The sequence below is a fragment of the Rattus norvegicus genome, chromosome 12 (assembly GCF_036323735.1).
Source record: "Rattus norvegicus strain BN/NHsdMcwi chromosome 12, GRCr8, whole genome shotgun sequence".
In the NCBI taxonomy this organism is placed as follows: domain Eukaryota; kingdom Metazoa; phylum Chordata; class Mammalia; order Rodentia; family Muridae; genus Rattus; species Rattus norvegicus.
Window position 1 is genome coordinate 34704561 of NC_086030.1, and position 20773 is coordinate 34725333.

Here is a 20773-nt window from a genome sequence, read left to right on the forward strand (position 1 = left end):
GACTCTGTAGATGGCGGGCATTCTTTGCTTCAGCGGAAATTCGTAGTCCTGGGATTATCTGGTAACCTTTCTCTGTTTAAACCCATTCTCCCTTCTGCCCTGCCGGCTGGCCTCTCTTCTCCTTTTGGCTTTGGTGAGGTATTGGCCGGGGCATATGAAGAGTTTGATTAGTCTTGGCAGGTCATGTGGTGATGTCATGGGACTGGTACATGGGGAAGCTGTGGCTTTTTGCCAAGGGCAGAGAGAGGCATGTGACAATCCAGTTAGCCGTCCTGTGGCTACTGAAGCACTGGGAGTAGGCCTCTGTTTATAAAGCAGCTGTGTCTGTAACCCTTGGACAGTAAAGTTAGACCAAGTTCTCAAAGGACATAAGGACTTTAAAGGTCCATATGTCAGGTCAATTGAATGGGTATTCCCTTACTGTTTGGAGAGAGAGCTGTTTCTGTGAATGTGGGAAGATGTGTGTGGTTCTGTTATGAGTAATGGGGAGGGCCTGGGACATTTCAGTTAGTATCTGTAATGTTTCCTGTAATGTGCTGAGCATTGTGGTGCATATCTGTAGTTCTAGCTGCTCCAGAGGTTGCGGCAAGGGGATCATACAAGCTGGGGAATTTGAGACCAGCGTAGGCAACTGATCCCATGTCCAAAGAGGTGTGCTTTTGTTTTTGTTTCTTGTGTAAAGTGTCCTTTTTTCTCTCAAGGTTGTGAAAACAGTGACATATGTTTGTGTATATGGCGTTTATACATTCAATGTATGAAGTGTATAAATAATAAAGTATACGTACTTTGAGTTTTATCTTCTCTATTGCTCATGGTTTTTCTTTTGGCCTGCCTCCACTGGTCATGAACATTGATATCCACCATTGGGTAACATTTAAAGACATCGTGTCCCAGCCGTAAACTAAATATAAACTGTTCTTAGTGATGTCCACCTTTAGAATGGGGCCTTTGTTCAGAACTGATGTGTAGGCCAACAAAGTGCTTGTGGTTGTTGGTCAGTTTGGGGGCTGGAAATGGCACTTAGTGGTAAAGGACTAAACATCGCAAGGACCTGTGTTCAAAATAACCCTGAAAAAAGAAAAGAACAAACCAACAACTTGGATTTTTCAATTTAATGTGATTGTAACCATCTAACTGAATTCAAACACTGGGCTTGCCAATGTAGTAGCTGTCATTGGAGTCTAATAACTGTCAGGGGATACTCAGTTTACACCCTCACCTTAATCTTAAAATACTCTGTGGGGAACCATGAATGCCAAGCAGAAGCCTTAACACTTGGTAGCTTTGTTACTGTTTAAAGCTTGTTTCTAGGCAAGAGGCACTTGCTCTGTGGACCAGAAGATAGATATAGAGCCAGTTTTTAACCTTTTCCATCCATTAAGGATGTATGTGCTCCGAGCAGTCTTTGGCTGTGGGTTTGCTCAAGACAGTTTGTGAAATGAGACTGCCCAGAACCATGTTGAGTTGGATTGGGGCCATTCTCATAGTGTTCATGGTAGATGTAAACAGTACAGGTGGGAGAAGCAAGGTTAGGGCTGCCTCTGCCCAGATACCACCAAGTGGGGTCTTCAATGTGTTGATGAGATTCTCTGTACAGCTCAGCCAGGCTCCAGCTCATGAGTCCCCTGTTTTTTGTCTCTTTAATGCTGGGTGTGCACCGCTGGGTAACCTTTCTAATCTAATGCTAGCTTGTGAGCTTCTCTTACTGTGCTTACAGCTTAGTTGTAGGCTTGCCAAGGACTCTGGTGCTTGGGTACCATGCAGGAGTTGTGCCTTGCCTCCGAGCAAGCCTTACTATGCATGGGGCCAGAGCCTGCGTGGCAGGTTCTCATAGTATTCGTGTTAAGTGCAGTAAGGTCTGGAGCTCAGGATTGCATGATGATTCTGCAGGACTGGACCGGGCCAGGCTGTGGTTTCTGGACCCTATTTCAAGGATTATTCCTGGTGGCCTCATGGTAGATGGTCAGCTTTCTTTGAGCACTAGGACTTGCTGGCATTTGGAGAGGCACCCAACTTCTCTGAAGGACTGAATGTGAGATGACTTGTCAGGAGACTGGGTGAATCTGTAAACAGCATTTTGACTGTGTGCTATAATCAGCTGAGAGCAAGAACTTGAGATCCTGTGTATCTGCTCTCAATTTATAGATGATCAGGTGCTATGTAGGTGTGGTGACAGGGCTTATAGCTACTGTGGGTGGTTGGGAGGTCATTACATATGAAAACACTATGGCTTGTCGTGTTTAAAGAGTAAACAGAAAGTGTAGAAGATCACATTTTTTCATGCATTTCTCTTCTCTCTTACTTTAGGTCAAAGATCGAGGTCCAGAGGCCACTCGGAGATTTTTCAATTGGTTTTACTGGAGCATTAATTTGGGAGCAATCCTGTCATTAGGAGGTATTGCCTATATTCAGCAGAATGTGAGCTTTCTCACAGGCTACCTGATTCCTACAGTCTGCGTGGCCATTGCTTTCCTGGTCTTCCTCTGTGGTCAGAGTGTCTTCATCACCAAGCCTCCTGATGGCAGTGCCTTCACTGACATGTTCAGGATTCTGACCTACAGCTGCTGCTCCCAGAGAGGAGGGCAGCGGAGAAGTGGGTGAGTGACACTTGCTCCCTGCAGAGAAAGTCCCAGCTGAGGGCTGGGCTGAGTGTGGTTTGTGTTTGATCTTTAAGCTGGCTTCATTGAGGAAGTGTGTGGCATAAACCCCTCCATTAGAATAGCAGAGTCCTGAGTTCAATACTCTGCCCAACTCCTTCACTGCCAACATGGGTAAGGGTACCTTGCTGCTGGGTAGCAGATCGTGAAGGTAGGGATCTGCAGAGGATATCATGGAGACATTGTGTGCTTTAGACACAGAAATGTGTTAATGAGAACTTAAGCTGTTATGTATGTTGTAGGTACTTGTCTCAAAAGGAAGCTGTTGTCTCTCACATTGGTCAGCACAGAGCCATGCCATCTACTGTGTAATAGAGGGGCACATAATCATAGCTTGAGATGCACTTGGGAGCCCTTTACCGCTACTTGAATGGGGCTTGTATAGCCTCAGTGCCAGGGATCCCAACCTGGAACTTTCAGAAATACCCATATTCTGAGATATGCCCCCTTTTTCTGCTGATGGTGATCCATGGTCCTGCCCAATGTAGGTTAATGACGTCCAGAAATCAGCCTGCGAAGGACTTAGATGCTTCTGTGTTATGTATAGTACAATGGTTACTCGACTGTGGTTGTGACATAAGAGATGTAGTATTGTAGCCATTAGCAATCAAGGCATAGAAAACCAGAGTCCAGGGACCTTGGTGGTCAACTCCTTCCCTGTGATTTGCTGAACCTAAGGATTCCTGGTAGTTACTGAGAAACGTAGATTCCTTATTCTTAGGGCTTCCTGTGGGATGGCCTTGTTAGCAAAAGTACTCTGCAGGGCAGTGTGCACATCTCCTTGTGTGCTTGTCATAGCCGTACTGGAAGCCGTTTTGTGGCAGACCTGAAGCTGCACAGTGTGACTCCTGTGGCTCTGCTGATGGCACATGAGTCCCTTGGGTGAAATCTGACTGTCCCAACTTCCTTCATGGACCTACTGGGAAGTCTGTGTGCTCTGGCAGCTTTCAGACCCTGTCTGGAGGGGAACTAGCACTTGAGGAACTTGCAAAGCTGGACACCACCCAGTTCCAGCAAACCCTGGTTTTTGCTAGGGCCTTACTTTGTCAGACAGAAGCTTTTGTTGCGGCCCTTAACTGTTTCTAATCTAGATTGATCTCTGTGGGGACAGGACAGCTTTTAGCAGATATCCCTGATGAGAGCCTTTCAGTCAGGGGCCAGCATTGCTCTGGGACCTGTGGGGTTTTGGTGTGCATATGACACAAAAGTAGTGAGACTGAACGGCTTGGCTTCCTCTGAGCTTCAGCATTGGAAATCTCTGGGACAAAACTAAGCAACAAGAGTGGGAAAGGTGGCAGCTACGTTGTATGAACTTGCTGTGGGCCCTGGCTATTCAGAGACTATTAGAGTGTCTGACTTTGATATTTGCTGGGCTGCTCTCAGGATTATTGTGAGGCCTCAGTACAGTGAGGTAAGCAGCCTAGTACCTGATGAGGCCTGCCACATCCTAGGTAAGTAGGAATTTGAAGAAGTTAGAGATGTTCTCAAATGAAGAGAAGTAAGTACAGGAACCCGGGACCCAGCATCCCTCTCACCTAGTCCCTGTGATACTGCGCAGGCAGCAGGGATTCACCTCATCAGATTTTGCTAAAATACTAAATAAGTTATGGTTTTTAATTTTTCGATCTTCTCTGACTTGGAATACAGAGATTAAGAGCATCTGCTTTATAGAACAAAAATAAGGGACTGGAGAGACAGCTCAGTGGTTAAGAGCACCTGCTGGTTTTCCAAAAGACCTGGGTTTGGTTCCCACCACCTATAGTCTTCCACAGCTCTGGTTCCTTGGGATCCATGGTCCTCCTCTGGACTCTGAGGGCACCAGGCACGTCTGCAGTATACTTGACATATATGCAGGCAAGCTGGGTGTGTTGGCACATGCTCTTAATTTCAGAAAGACTGGCAGATCTCTGAGTTTGAGGCCAGCTCGGTGTATATTGAAGCAAGTTGCAGGACAGTGAGGGCTCCATAGTGAGGAAGACAAAACATACATCTACGCCAACCATACGTGCTAAATAGGAAAAAAATCAAATAATCTAAAATGTGACAATTCAGGGAAATCAGGCCTAGGATTATAAACTTGGATGCAAACAACTGCCATTCCAAGGTCTGGAGTTGGGAGGCTCTCAGCGGGGTTGAGTGTCTTATATTGGTTTTGGTTTTGCAGGGAACAGTGCAGTTTCCTACAGTTTCTGTTGGTATTGTGCAGCTGGGGAAGACCGTGTCACTGCCTGGAGGGTCTCATTCATTTCTTTTAAAGACTGCAGATGGAGAGGCAGGGATGTTCATGGTGTGATGTGAATAGGTGTGGTTGTCCAGGCATACACCTGTCAGCCAAGATGGCCTCACTCCAGTGCTGATCCCAACCCTGAGGCACTGGGATCTTGACACAGCTCTTGTCTAATCTGTGTCCTAACCTCCTCTTTGAAATGGGTCAATAAGAGCCTTGCAGGACTTCCAGGCGTGTGAGAAAGATGAATGAGTTCCCCTTCCCCTCACCCTAGTGTAGTGCCCATCATGGGTCTCTTCATCCCAGAGACAGATGTTGCTTTTCCAGCCATCAGAGCACCCTCTAGTCCCTTGAGTGTCTACCTGTTTGATAAGCCAGTATAGTCACAAGAGAAATTGGGATTGCTCAGATTACTGTCGGCTGGCTAGAAGTCCAGGTGACACTGCTGCTCTGTGGAGCTGCGTGAGGTTGACATGCCCTCCTTGTGGGTACAGTGGACACAGTTATCTTTTCCAAGGGCCGGTGCGGAGTACAGTTAGTTGTAGGAGGACTTAAAGCAGGCAGTGCACAGAGCCGCTTTCCCACCCCAGACGTGATTTGTTACCGGGCATTGTTGCTGGGGATGGAAGTAAACTAATTCCTTCATTTTGTTTCCCAAAGTGAAGGCCTTGGAGTCTTTCAGCAATCTTCTAAACACAGTCTGTTTGATTCATGTAAGATGTCGCATGGAGGGCCGTTCATAGAGGACAAAGTGGAAGACGTGAAAGCCCTGGTCAAGATTGTGCCCGTGTTCTTGGCTCTGATTCCTTACTGGACAGTGTATTTCCAAGTGAGTGCTGACCGAGCCTTGTGGCTGATGTCACAGTGCAGGGCTCAGGGTTGTCCATCAGTTGCCATAGTTTCCAGTCATGAACTCAGGTTGGCTGCTTTGTATGGGAAAACCGTTCTGAAGAAGCAGCAGAGAATGGGTGTACTTCTGGTTTCCTGGCCCCTCCAGCTTCTCATTTGGTGGCCTGGAAGCTCTTCTCAAAGAGGCTGTATGGTGACTCAATAAATTCCATGTCTGATTCCAAACTGCAGCCGCCATCTGATTCTAAGAGGAGTTGCCACACCTCAGCTAGAGGAGGGAGGGTGTGTGACGGACTTGGAGAGGCCCTGCTGGCTCACCTGCAGCATCTGCTTTCTTTATCCAGATGCAGACCACATATGTTTTACAGAGTCTTCATTTGAAGATTCCAGAAATCTCAAGTATCACCACCACCCATCACACGGTAAGAGACCTGGAGGTGGCAGGAGTTGTTTCTGCAACTGCAGCAGGTCGCTGCGACTCTGTCACTAGAACTAGTTCCTACTTAGTTACAACCTGCTGAGATTGGGTTGTCCAGTGCCATTAAACACTAGCACTGTTAGATTTAGCCCTCCGCCAGCTCAGAGCACACTTGCGGCCAGTCTCTAGTTGAAGCACCTCAGAGGCCGTGCGTGGGTGGTGTGGGGAACTGCTGTACTGAAGCTAATGCCGCGCTCTGTGCAGCTGCCTGCAGCTTGGCTCACCATGTTTGATGCGGTGCTCATCCTCCTGCTCATCCCACTGAAGGACAAGCTAGTGGACCCGGTGCTGAGGAGACACGGCCTGCTCCCATCCTCCCTGAAGAGGATTGCCGTGGGGATGTTCTTCGTCACATGCTCTGCCTTTGCTGCAGGTGAGCCAGCATTTCTCTTGGCCTCTCCTCCCTTCCGTGTCCCAGTATGGCTTCTGTATCATGCAGAAGCTAGTGTACTGTGCTGAAGACACTGGGTAGCCAGTGACTTCATCTTTTGATGAAGAGTGTTTTACAAGTGTCATTTTCTTCTCAAGGACAAATCCTCATCCTAGGACTGAGTAGACTTACCCTGCGCTGCCCTAGCCTGCAGGCCAACACTTGGTGTGGAGTGGGAATGAGAGGAGGAGATTCTGTGCAGGCTTCTGACTTCACAGTTGGTGAAGCCGCCACTGTCCCAGCATGGAGAAAAGGGGTTTATGGGATTGGTCCAGGCTCCTCGCACACTCCCAACAAAAGTCTCAATAGCTGAAGAGCTAAACTAGTCAGTCACTCAGGTCCCACACCACAGTCCAGCATGGGACAGTGTCCTGAGACACTCCTGTCCCTCCCATTCTTTGTGCTGATGAGGCTGGGGTCTGCTAACCTTTTCAGGAACAGCAGGTGCTCTGAACTGCTGAGCCATCTTCCCAGCCCCTCTTCCTTGTTTAATGGTAAAAAATAACAAGGCCAAGGATTTGCCTGTGGTTACGGCTATACCATGTTTATTGTGCTTAGTGTAGGGTTTCCGCTTTTTATTACTTTACATTTTATTTTGTGCATGTGGGGGAGGAGGAGTCAGACCACAGCACATGTGTGGAGATGAGAGGTGAACTTGCCTGAGTTCTCCCCTTCCACCATGGGGGTTAGAGAGAAAACCCAGGTCATCAGACGGTGGCAGCGCCTTCACCCACTGAATTGTCTGGCCCAGAACCTTGATTTCCACTTGATCTGAAAGTCACTTGGGCCTTTTTAGCATTTCACCTTGGTACTGAGGTTTGTTTTGTAGAGTTGAGGGAGATCGTTAGTCCTGTGTTGGGGGCATGGAGGTTTGTTACCATGGCCCAGTGGTGCCAGCTTGTTCCTGAGGGTTCCAGGTCTCCCTTTCATGTTCCTGCCGTGCTGTCCTTCTCCTGGACCTCCGCATTCTGTGCTTTATTTTAGTTCTGCCCACAGCCTTGGTTTTATTTTCTTGGACTGAGGCAGGTTTTGGAGCTTTGTCTAGAGAACTGGGCCCATTTATTTCAAGGGCTGCACATTGGATAATTCAGCATTTTTTTTCACGTGTATACCCGTGGTAGTGTCTTTGAAACTTTGGTTGCTTACAGGAGCATGGGTAACTTCACAGTGTCTGCACTCATTCTCCCTGGTGACCATTAGTTATAGAGTCTCACGCATCCTCCCAGTTTTAAAAAGACAGGAGGCTGGGGCTGGAGAGACGGCTCTGTGGTTAAGAGCACCTACCCGCTGCTCTTGCTGAGGTCCTAGGTTCAATTCCCGACAACCTGTGGTGGCTTCCAGCCATCTGTAATGAGATCTGATCCTCTTCTGGTGTGCAGGTGTTCGTGCAGATAGAGCACTACTGCTTAAACTAGATAAATACATCTTAAAAAATGAGCAGAATGAATACTTGAGGGTAAAACTGATCATAGTGAGTATCTATAAAATGCTCTAGTGAAGAAGAGGTGGATGGCATGACTGGGACCTGCCTAGGAAGCTGTCACGGTCACCTTCCTTGCTTTCTTGCACCTTTCAGGATTGTTGATAAATTCCTGTAATACACTGCAAACTTAGATTAATGTATTAAGTGCTACACTAACTTGATTCTTTATTCAGGAATCCTGGAGAGTAAAAGGCTGGACTTGGTGAAGGAGAAGACCATCAACCAGACCATTGGTGGTGTGGTCTACCATGCTGCTGACCTGCCCATCTGGTGGCAGATCCCACAGTATGTGCTCATTGGCATCAGTGAGATATTTGCAAGTATAGCAGGTGAGACTGCGTGAGGTGGCATCTGGGCCTGTCTGTATCATACCCTGCACTGTGCCGAGCAGAACCATGGTGCTCTGGTGGGGAGAGTTGTCTCTTAGAGCATGACCCAGTAGGTGGTGTCCCTAGTCCTCAGGCTTAGGCTGCCCTTCCTCATGCAAAACCAGTGTTCTTAAGATATTTTCACAAGTCCATCATGGCCTGCCCTGTGTGTCACTATGGATGGCTCCTGCTAGACCTTTTTGTCCCCAAACTTTGCAGAGCACAGCTGTGCTGCTGGTGCAGGCTTACATACGTGAATAAGCAAATCTGACTTAGAGCTTTTTCTCATGGGCCTCTGTCGCTAGTGATACCCTGCAGGGACAAGGCTTGGGGCAGGTTGGCTCTTGCAGCAGTGGGAAGAGAGGAGCTGGTGACTCCCAGGAGGGGGAGGGGAGGAGGAGGAAGAGGAGGAGCAGGAGCATGAGCATGCTGCCACCTTCTCTTTCAAACCCTGGCAGCTTTCTGTGACTACTGACATGGGCTTTGCTTTCTCTTTGCCCAGCCTGGTCCCTGGGAATATAAGTTTATAGGTACTTGAACCTATTATGCTGTGTTGGCTGTGAAGCAGGAGCCTTATAGAGGCCTCCCCTTAACCCCATTCAAGTCTTGACTTTTTAGGATTTGTTCATTTTATGTGTTGCCTACATGTATGTATTTATACCGCATGCATACAAGTACCCATGGAGGGTAGAAAAAGGAATCAGATTCCTTAGACCTGGAGTTACACACAACTGTGAGTCTCCATGAGGGCTCTAGGACTAGAACCCTGGTCCTTTGCAAGAGCATCTAGTGCTCTTAAATACTGACCATCTCTCCAGCCCCCTAACTCTTGAGCTTTTGAGAAAGGAGCTAACACTGCAGCCTCATTGGCTTCAAACTTGTAGCAATCCTCTGGCTGCAGCCTGTTGAATGCTAGGACTTCAGGTATGAGATACCATGTCTATCTTGTGACAAAACTTGTGAATATCTGACAAGTGAGAGTGCCTTTCTTCCCTGGTGGGTTTTAAGAGCTCATGGGGTTGAGTGGCTGCATCTAGTGTTGACTTCTCCAACCCCGTGTCAGACCCATGTGTACTGGGAATCAGGGCACTGGGACACAGGCTCAGGGTGACCCAGGTGATCTAAGTGTGACCTCCTTTTCTCTAGGTCTGGAGTTTGCGTACTCGGCTGCCCCCAAGTCCATGCAGAGTGCCATCATGGGACTCTTCTTCTTCTTCTCTGGCATTGGGTCCTTCGTGGGCTCAGGACTGCTGGCCCTGGTGTCTCTCAAGGCCATCGGGTGGATGAGCAGTCATACAGACTTTGGTGAGAATTAACTTGTGGAGGGGAGGAAGAAGCCAGAGTGCTTGCTGTTGCTGTGGGTTGTATGAAGATTCAGTCTGTCCCAGAGGCCACTAGCCCAAACCCTGTTGAAGTTTGTGTTGAGTAGCCCTGCCTTGTCAGCAGCTGCTATATCTAGCTTAGCACTTTCTGGAGAGCTGGGTGAGTGGTCAGCCTGCTGTTTGTTTTGGGTTTCAGATGTTAGAAGGTGGGTAGTGCTTTGTGTACACTGTCCTTGGTCAGTCTGCTGCTCCTGGAGGTGGCTTCTGGCTGTTTATCTGGGCAGCTCTGCAGTGCTGTGTGTGAACCAGGGGCTACAACATCCTTTGCCATTTAGATAAGCACAAGTTCCCTATGCAAAAGTCTGTACCCTGAGCATTTGCCCAGCTTTGTAGCATTTAATCCATCTTTATTGTATAATTTCAGGAAAGTCTGGAATTTTTGTCTAGAAATTGTGGGATTCCCAGCGCCTTAGTTGGATTCCTTTAAATCTTGGGGTAATACCCAGAAACCCAAAACCCCCTTCCTCAACTTCCCTGGGTGCCTGTAACTGACTCTATAGCTGTGTGAGGCCAGTTGTAAAAATCACCCAGCCCCCTGGGAGAGTGTCATCCCTGGAGTAGAGTCTGTCTGCTTGGTGCAGACTTTCCCAAGTGGTCATCACAGGAGTCTAGTTATTGTTTAAAGCATTTACTGTTATATGTGCACATGGTATAGGCATGTGTGGCAAGTGTCTTTAATGCTGAGTCCTCTACCAGTCCACAGTGGGGCTCACTCTGTAGCCCAGGGTTGCCTTAGAGCGCAGGAGTGCCATTCCTCCTTAGACAGTGGTGAGACAGTCGTTGGGAAGGGGTTGCAACCTCATGTGGACTCTCTAAGGGATACTGTACCGACCCTGACCACCTCATCTGCGGAGAGCGCTGGCTCTGGGATTGTGGGTGTGAACGGCTTCTCCAGCTTCGGCTCTGACTCTCTGCTTTTGCTTACTCCCACTTCCGGTCCACTCTCTATGTACCTTTTGCTGTCCTGGATCTCATTCTTTAGACCAGGCTGGCCTTGAACTCAGAGGTCCACCAGCTGCCTCCGCCTCCCAGTGCTGGGATAAAAGGCATGAGCTGCCGCCACCACCCCCAGGTATAATTTAGTGTCTTAGTGTCCCCAGCTGTTTCCGATAGGCTGCACCTAATCCTCCGCAGAGTTCCTTTGATCGCTGTACAGCCAGTGTGAAAGGTAGCACTTAGCCGTGCCCAGCAGCTTCTCACTTTTAGTAGGGACTGGAGTCAGGCTGTGCAAAAGCCTTGGTAGAACCTGGTCTCTCCAGAAGAACACCTTCTGCAGAAGGGACAGAAGCTCCAAGCCAGCACCCCTTCCTCCTGCCAGGTGCACAGCCACTGGACCTTCCCCTCCCCCTTCCATGTCCGCATTCTTGCAGAAGAGGAGGTGACTAGAGCTTAGCTTGGTGGGCTAGGGAATCCTTATGAGGTTTCAAGGCTCCCTAGGCTTCCATTGTACACTTTATGACACTCACCACTGTTCCCTAAGTGGGAATGACATTCCTGCAGCCCAGTGCTGGCCAAGCACAGTCTCCATGTACAGGTCAGTGCAGAATCCTGTCCTGTCTCCTCTCTCTGACCACCTTGCCCCTGACAAGACATTCTGTTCCTATTGAGTCACCATGGGGTTCTCATCTGAGAGGCCCCCTGTTGACTCTGAGTGTCATTCTCTCACAGAATTATGTTGCAGTGTCTCTTGGGTAGTGGGTACATATTTGAATTCTTGGCACATTCACAAATGAGACTAGACCTGGTAAGCTGTGGTGTGCTTTCTGCTCTGGGGGCCAGTGGTGTGGACATAACCACACAGCCCACTTGTCTTCCCAGCTTTAACACTGCACATAAGATTACACCATTGGTACCTTGTCACAGTGGTGGACAGGTTCTGGAAGATGGGTGTGTCACTGACCATGAGGGAGCAGGACAGAGCTGGGAACAGAACAAAGGCAAAGTTACTTTCCATTTGCTGACTGAATCATGAAGTTCAGGATAACATGGCTCTTCCCCTTTGGAGCCAACTTCCGGCTTTTGTCCATGTACTGTGCTTCTTGTAGGACCATGCATTGTGCTTGCCCATGTTGCTTGAAACATTTGCTCCTCGTGAGTATCTGCATAGGTACTAAAGGGTGTTACAATAACCCAGCATTAAAAGACATCAGGAGGAAGAAGTCTCACCTTCTCAGTAGAACATGCTTTTGAAGTGTCAGAAAGTGCATGAGCCGTGTGCCAGTTCCCTTCCGTGTGATGAGTCACCCAGAGTATGGCTGATGAGTTCCTTGGCAGCCACTGGGAGCTATGAATGATACCCATGGAGACTCATGGGGACAGGAGGCAGGCTTTATGAAGAGCTGGGTGGCATCTTCAGGGCCATGATCACTTTGGCATGATCACTTCTGTAAACCGCTTGTCCTCAAGGATTACTCCAAAGATCACCACTGGTGAGAGGAATGTGGTATGGACTTAGTCCATCCTCAGAAGTGTCACTCAGTGATGTAGACAATGGCTTTAATTGGTGTGACAGAAGAGCACCTCAGAGAAAGGCAGAGGTGAGTCCCAGATGCAGACGCAGAACAGAAAGCAACACAGGAAGCTTCTCTCATACTGTTGGTATGGAGGAGACGGTGCAAGTCATGAACATCTCTGAGAGACCTGAGGTGACAGCCAACCTCACAAGCCTTCCTCAGTGTCAGAGTTAGGGCTGGGACACCTGCTCCCCCTCCCCACTCTCCCTCCCTCCTTTCACTGAGGATGGGAGAGCCCTGGGAGGCAGGTGGCTAGTGCTCATTGCCTTCTCAGGTGGCCAAGAGCCAGTAAAAAGGCGCCCTGTTTGAAGTATCCTCACCAGGAGTTGTCTGCTCTTTCCTAGGGAACATCAACAGCTGCCACCTGCATTACTACTTCTTCCTGCTGGCCGCCATCCAGGGAGCTACGCTGCTGCTCTTCCTCATTGTGTCTGTGAAGTACGACCGCCAGCGAGCCAGGACAGATGGGGGGACAGCCAGCACGAGGACCTGATGCAGCCAGCCAGCATGCTCACAGGTTCTGCAGACTATAAGGCCTCAGGGCTTGCTAACTACCAGGGCACTGCCAGCAAGCAGGTTGAGGCTAGATGGTTGGTGTCCCAACTTCTGAACTTGCATGTTGTCTGGACTGGCTTCTCCCTCCCTGTGCCCAGATGATGGTGGTGAGTGCCTTACTGTGGCCCGTCTCATGTGCACTGGGCCTACCAGGAGATGAGAATGTGGCTTCTCTCACTGAAGGTCTCTGCCCGTTCTGAGCCAGCCATGCTTTCTCTTTTAGAATCCTGAGCAGCCCCTGTCCTGCTGCTGGGCATCCTTATTCCTTACAAACACTGTTACTTTCATAGCATCTCCTGTAAGATTAGCAAGCATTTCCATCAAGCGGTAGGAGGATTCTCTTCAGAGATCAAAGTGTGGTTGATGGCGAGAGAGCCCCATGAGCTGTTTCTGCTCCATTGATGGTCTCTTGTCACAGATCTTGCTGATGCCAAGGCCTTTGTGGGTCAGTAGTGTAGACTCATCTGCTCAAAAAGTAGTTTTGTTGGCTAAGGTGAAGAAGTGTTTCTTATTACACTAGGCTGGCCTCACTAGGCTGACCTCAAACTTGGTGCTGCCTCCTGTCTGCTTCTCAAGTGCTAAGATCTCAGATGTCCATCACCATGGTCAGCAGGACTTAGGTCATGAACTACTGATCTGCTTTAAGCACATGCATCAGTGGTGAGTGAGGACACCATGTTCTCACTGAGACCAGACAGCAGCTGGCAGGAGATTGGCATTTACACCTGGCAGATCTTTTCTGAGAACTTGACTTTGTGTAGCAGTAAGATTGGAGGCAGGTGGTGAGTGGGGAAAACACGGGAGCTGTTGGGCTGGTCGCCCACCTTTGTATTGTTACTGACATATCTGGGGTTCTGAGTGTGTCAACTAAACCATTTTATGTGTTGCTGTGTTTTGTATAATTTGATAAAAGCTTCTCAGACATGATATGAAGAGCTTCCTGGATGATTTCTCCATACTCTGCATCAGTTCAGCGCCCCCTACAGGTTTCTTTTCATGGCAGAAGCTGCTGCCAGCTCAGCCTTTCATTCCTCTGGCGGAGCGTTAGAGCCGCAGTGCTCAAGTACACTTCTGCCAGAACCTGACTCTGCCTCTGTCACACACCAGGTAGAAAGGCTTCAGGATAGAAACCATCTGCTGTACCCCATTCTTGGCTTTAAAGGGAGGTAGTTCTGCAGAGGTTTGCTTATATCTTAAAAAGAGAAGGTGGGTACTGAAGTCATTAATTTCCTGCTGTCATGCTGTAGGCTTTCTTGGGTTGGTGAGAGGGCCCAGCAGGTGAAGGTGCCTGCCACCAAGCCTGAGACATGGAGACATTATGGATGGAAGGAAGGAACCAGTTGTCCTGAGTGTCCCCTGACCTCTACACACCATCATGGTGTGCAGCCCTTGACCTCACGTAAAAAAGTAGGTTTTCTTCACAGGATCTTCTGTATTTGCATGAGAGCAGGAACTCTGCCTCCCCTGTGTGTGCTCCGGACACCCAGGGTGTGTGCTGGCCATAGGCACCTCGGCTTTGACAGCGCACAGAGCACCCTGAGTGAGACAAGAATGGCAGCTGGGCAAAAGACCTGGGTGTGATGGAAATGGCCTACAGGAACTGTCTCAAGCTCCTGGGGCTGAGTGTGGTGAGAGCATCCATCATCCAAATGAGACTACATCCAATGGGCTGGCTTCAGTTCCAGCCACACTCAGTGAGTGCCACCTCCACCTGGAGAAATGCAGCCGCTGTTGATGGAATCCCACTGCACTGATGTCTCCATAGCATCCACAGGATGTGCCAGGTGCTGAGCAGACTGAGTGGCTTTCTCTCGCCTTGTCTTCCGTGTCTGTTGCCTTTCATTTAGCTGCCCAAGTTTGAGAATGATCCTGCATGTTTGTCAAAACCCAGGGAAGACTGGTGGGTACCAGATTTACCTCCTCCAGTCCTGTGTGTCTGCAGATCTACTTGTAGTTGGATCCTGTGGGAGCACACTGTGGAGGAGCTGGTGTGTTAGTCCAAAGCTTTAACGTTTGCATCTGGACAGACCATAGGTGGTCAGTTTCATCTACAGTTCTAAACAGGGAGTTGAATAAAAAACACACAAACTGAGATGTACTGTTTGGGGTGTTTAAAGCTGTTGTGTGTCTTGGCTATGTTAACTGATCTCCGTGGCCTGAGGCAGAAGAAAGGATTTTTTTCCTTCAAGACATGCTTTTTCTGTGTAGCTGTAGCCCTGGCTGTCCTGGAACTTTATTGGTGGACCGGGCTTGTCTTGAACTCCGATCCACCTGCCTCTACTTCTCAATTGCTGGAATTAAAGGCCTGCGCCATCACTACCTGGCAACAGAAATTTTTATAAAACCAACTTCTTCCAAGGTACTTGGGCCCCCAGGGCTGCAGTTGGGGATACTTGAGCAGGTCATGGCCCTCTGTCGGATTTCAGTTTGCTAGAAAGTTCCACAAATACAAGGCTCCAAAGCATGTCCTAATTTTTTTTTTTTTTTCCCGGAGCTGGGGACCGAACCCAGGGCCTTTCGCTCGCTAGGCAAGCGCTCTACCGCTGAGCTAAATCCCCAACCAGCATGTCCAAATTTAATGTCCATAGGTTGCTGTTGCCTCTTGGGGTTACAGGTGGGGAGCAGATAACCATTGGCTTCTGCAGGTTTAAAGACCCTTCCTTCCAACACATCAGTCCCTTCTTAGTATGAGGCAACAAAATGCCTCAGTCACACTGCAGCTTGTTCCACTCGGTGCCAAGTGTGTGCTCTCCATGTTACTCGTGGTGAGGGGTCTGTGCTGTTGATGCTGTAAGTATCTTTTGTGGATTCTCACAAACTACTTGTGTGGCTATTTTAGTGTTACGATCTAACACCTTTTTCTTTGCAAGTAGGGTCTTTTAAAGGGAATATTAGACATAGGTGGTGTGCTGAATAAGAATATATCAGATATACAAAAGAGAAAGCAGATACCAAGCTGGGTCTGTAGCATGTACCATAGGTTTGCCCATCTCTAAGTCATTGCACAGTCAGGGTCTGAGAGGGGCCAGGAGCACATCTCATCTGTTTTACTGACTCTCCAAACCAGCTGGACCTGAGAGACAGCTCTGCTCTAATGCCTGCAGCCCCTGTGGTAACTGTCTCTGCCATAGCCCCAAAGGCTAAGGTCCATGGAAGCCATATTTGCCTTTTTGTGTCTACTGTCTGGCCACGAGAACACTGAAGGGAGCAGAGGGCAGCTGCTAGACCCTTCTCCAGACCTTGTCTCTAGCTCTGCCCTCACTGATCATGCCAACACTGTACATGTTAACCACCCCCCACCCCCACCCCTTGGGTCATTTATTTCTAATTTTTCTTCTAGAACTCAGACCTGAATTTCTCCCAGACATTTCACAGGGCTAAAAGAGATGTCTCCTACCTGGTTATAACGATGTATGAGTAAGTGCATTTAGTGTCTTCGGGCCCAGATGCCCAACCTTCATCAGTCTTTCAGTATCCAGCACATGTCGCTGCTGGCATGTAGGGTCCTGGGCAGAGGTTGCAGCAGCTAGAGGAGAGCAGAAAAAGCACTGTGGTAGTTTGAATGAGAATGGTTCCATAGGACCTCTTGCAAGAAATGCTTTTCGAATTTGTTTTAGGAGCAGAGAATGGGGGCCATTGAAATGACTCACACATCCTATACCACCTGACCACTACGTGGGAATTCAACTTTTTGCATCCCAAGTAAAAGGATTGGATCCTGTGGGTTCCTAGCAACAATATGGTGGGCTCTCAACCATCTGTAACTTCCAGGGAATCCGACTCCCTCTTCTGGCTTCCTTGGATACTGCATGCATGTGATGCACAGACATGCAGGCAAACTATCTGCATTCTACATGCAAGTTTGAAAAGACAAATCTTGGCATCAGGACCATCTAGGCAGAATGGAGTCTTGGGGCACAGCTTGCTCTTCTAACACTAACACTGTGTAGGGGCAGGACAGCAGCCACTGGTTCTCTATTTCTAAGCAAGGTCATTCTGAGGTTCCATTTGTACCTCAACTTTCAAGGTTGAAGGATTTTACATTTAAAAACCTTCTGAGGACTTTGGGAAATTGGTCAAGGTGGCTTCCAGAGGCCAGAAAAGAAAGAAGCTGGGTTGGATTGCAACCCTACCTTTTTCATGGGTATCTCATATGCCTTGCTTGCTGTTTAACTCTTGAACATGTCTGTCACTTGCTGCAGCCGGTGACAGGTGTCAGTAGCTGCCCCCGAATAGACACTCAGTGTAGAGCAGAATTGGCTGGCAGCAGGAAGAGCCTTCGCTCATCTCCCTCCAGAGCCTGCCTAATGAAAGGCCTCAGCTCAGCATATACCACACCATGATGTTTTGGGCAAACAACTCACATTATAGTAATTTATGTCACTCCAACCAAGTAAAAATGGCATCCCACTGTTATTAGCATTGACTGGAAAGTTCATCCAGAAGCCTCCATTTTGTGTGGTTTCATTTTGTCTGTTCCTGTCCCCTGTGAATGATACGATCCAAGGGCTGAGATCAGAGAGCCAGCTCAATGACCTTAACAGTAGGGATGAAATGCCATGAGCATGGATACTAAACACACCTTTTGCCCCAAGTGCTGGCATAGGCTGCACCATGGCTACCAGCTGTGCACAAGACAGGAGCTCAGACTGCCTGCGTGGCTGCAACAGAAAGCTAAAGAGAGACTGAAGGAAGCTGGCTCACCAGGGTCTGGTTCTAGAGCATTCCAAGTAAGCCAGGACCCCTAGGTGGCTTTGACCAGACTGGTTTGATCTGGCTGAGGCTAGACTACCCCTATGGGCCCAAAGGGAAATCTAAAGTGTGGGGATAGACTGCAGAGTGAAGGGGAGCCTGCACCCCCCAGTATACGGCCGTGGAAGCATAAGCCAGCTTACCACACTGGACAAGCTCAGGAAGAACTCAGTGGAATGGGTCAGGGACACAGTGCTTAGCAATCTAGTCTGAGGAGGTGGGGCTTTCTAACCCTTGTTTTGACTGTCCAAAGGAAGATGCCTTCCCAAGGAAGAGCTTTGAAAATAAGAACAATCGCAGAAACTGGGGTTTTTTTTGGGGGGGGAGGGGGGATCCCTCTGTAGCCCAGGCTGGCTTGTAACTTTGTAGCAGCTCTTCTGCTTCTGCCTTCAAGAACCATACTCAATCTGTCTATATTTTTATTGGTTATTTTACTTACATTTCAAATGCTGTCTCCCTTCCTGGTCTCCCCTTCGAAAGCCCCCCTCCCATTTGTCTCTATGAGGGCGCTCCTCCACCCATTTTAAATCAGAATTATTCTAGTCCACACTGTCCAAGAGAGCTTGCTAGGTAGGTAACCTAGGATGGCCTCTAGTGGCAGCCCTATTCTTTCACACATCCCAACTTCAGGGTTACAGGCAAGAGCAGTTATGTCCTGCCTATACCTGCTGTGTGTATGTCTGTGTGTTGTGTTTTATTTATTTTTTTTTCTTTTTTTTCGGAGCTGAGGACTGAACCCAGGGCCTTGTGCTTGCTAGGCAAGCGCTCTACCACTGAACTAAATCCCCAACCCTTTTATTTATTTTCTAAGTCTTACTATGTAGCTTTGGGTTGCCTAGAGCTTCTATGTAGACTGGCCTCAAATACATGTGTATCTGTGCAACACATGTGCAGTGCCCATGGAGGCTGGAAGACAGTGTCAGATCCTCTGGATCCGAGTCACGGGTGGTCGCGAGCCACCTTGTGGATACTGAGAACCCAGGTCCTCTGCAAGAGCAGCCAGCGCTCTTAACTGCTGAGCTTCTCTCCGGACTCCCCACATCTCAGTTTTATGTGTATGGGTGTTTTTCCTGCATGCCTGTCTGTATACATGTGCATGCCGTGCCCTAGGGCAGAAGACGGTGTCACGTGCAGTTGTAAGCTGTCACGGGAGTGCTCTGGCAGTGTGCTTCACCACTGAGCCATCTCTCCAGCCCCATACCTGGTAATGTAAGAGGTAGAACCCATTCAAAGGACGTTTTCAAAAATAAACATTTGAATCAAATCTTATTTGTACACATTATACTGATGCTATTTTGTCATCAAAATGTTAATGTTTATATTGATGTCATATTTATGTAAATTTATATAAACTTTTACAGAACCCAAGCAGGCTAACTTACCCTTGTTGTACATGTGTGTCCTCTCATTATTTCCACAGTTGTCTGACTATAACAGTGCACCACGCTGTTTGTATAAAGAGCAGTATGGACAAGCCTCTGATGCCCTCACTCAGGATCTCTGAGTCTGAGTCTGCCTGGTCTGCAGAATTCCAGGACAGCCAGGGCTACACAGAGAATTCCTGACTTCAAAGTTTGGGGCACTGGAGAGATTACTCAGAGATGAAGCGTGTGGTTTTTTTTTCTTCAGGGGACCTAAGTTGTTCCTAACATCCACATTTGGTGGCTCACAGCTGCCTGTAATACCCACTGGTGCAGGTTCCTGACACACACACACACACACACACAGTTTTTATATGTAAATTCCTTTTTCTTATTTTTTCACAAATCACTTTTAACTGAGCAAAGCCCATCAGGCTCATTGCCTCTCTGTGAGCAGATTGAGCTACAGCAAAATTAGAAGCCATCTTAAATGTAGGAACTCTGCCCAAGCCTCTTGCTGGAGGACTCAGAGTAGGACCCTGTGATGTCAAAAATAAATCTCACCCATTGCTTTGCTGGAGTGCTGTGCTTAGCCCCATGTCATTCTGTGTGCCTATGTGGAGAAGTTTTAGTACTACCCACTTTCCAATCTCTCTCCCTCTCCCTCTCCCTCTCCCTCTCCCTCTCCCTCTCCCTCTCCCTCTCCCTCTCCCTCTCCCCCCTCTAGACACACACTCTCTTACACTTTAACCATTACAATCTGCTAAAAGCTTCTGAAGCCCAGGGTTCCTGAAGATCCATTGTCTGGATAACCTGATTAAAATTCTCATCTGACTGAGCAGAAACAGTATGATCTCCATTTTCAAAAACTCATTCAGTCCCATATAGGGCACTTAGAGTCACACAATAGTTCTTCAAAGACTCTATAGTTCTGAAATCTGATTGCATAAAGGCACCAAACAAAAGGAGCCAAGGCTTTTTAAAAGTTTTGACATATAGCCAAAAATCTGTGGTGGAACTAACAGGCGTTCTGCATGTATGGGAACACCGAAGGTTCTGGGCTGGGTCGCTGTTTACTTACTGCCATGTAATGGATGTCCAGGTAGTTCAGCACCTTACAGGACAAACAACCGCTTCTGTGGGCTGGAGACACTGAGTAGCCTTGGGAGTTAGGTCGCATTGCCCACTGTGTCTGGTTTCCCTGCAGAGAGGTTGTTCTCCAGGCTTCCTCAGGGAGTGACTGAAGAGCCTCAGAGCCGCTTTGGATTGGAAAGACACAGAGCAAGAAGAGGAGAAACAGACAGCAGTGAGAGGCAGAGCCCCTGTATCACCCATGTTAATTAGAATTTGTATGGGGGACAGAGAAGGGGCCCAGAGGTTAACAGTACCCCTTCTCTTGGAGAAGGTCAAGGTTTCATTCTCAGCATCCACATCCACAATCATCTCTAAGTCCAGACGCAGGAGATCTGATGCCCTCTCCTGGATTGTGTGGGTATCTGCCCACGTGGCATACACTCATACATACTTATATGTAAAAATAACTTATTTTAAAAAAGTTGTGTTGGAGCTGGAGAGATGGCTCATCTGTTGAGAGCACTGGCTGCTCTTCCATTGCCAGAACCCACACGGCAGCTCACCTCTGTCTCTACTTCAGTTCCAGGGGATCCGACGTCCTCACAGAGGTATATGCAGGCAAAATGCCAATGTACATCAGTAAA

The 20773-nt window shown here is 48.3% G+C and overlaps 1 protein-coding gene across 5 annotated transcripts in view; it reads left to right on the top strand.

The window, feature by feature from the left end:
- Window positions 1–13869, top strand: part of Slc15a4 (solute carrier family 15 member 4) — a 33847-nt gene extending 19978 nt beyond the window's left edge. For 3 of the 5 annotated variants that reach the window (XM_039089072.2, XM_039089071.2, XM_039089070.2), the window contains exons 2-8: window positions 2308–2597; window positions 5545–5713; window positions 6078–6155; window positions 6416–6584; window positions 8298–8453; window positions 9639–9797; window positions 12732–13869. In XM_039089072.2, coding sequence (XP_038945000.1) covers window positions 2539–2597; window positions 5545–5713; window positions 6078–6155; window positions 6416–6584; window positions 8298–8453; window positions 9639–9797; window positions 12732–12880 — 939 coding nt within the window. In that variant the 5' untranslated portion in view covers window positions 2308–2538 and the 3' untranslated portion in view covers window positions 12881–13869. 5 annotated transcript variants of the gene reach the window in all.
- The last annotated feature ends 6904 nt before the right edge of the window (window positions 13870–20773 follow it).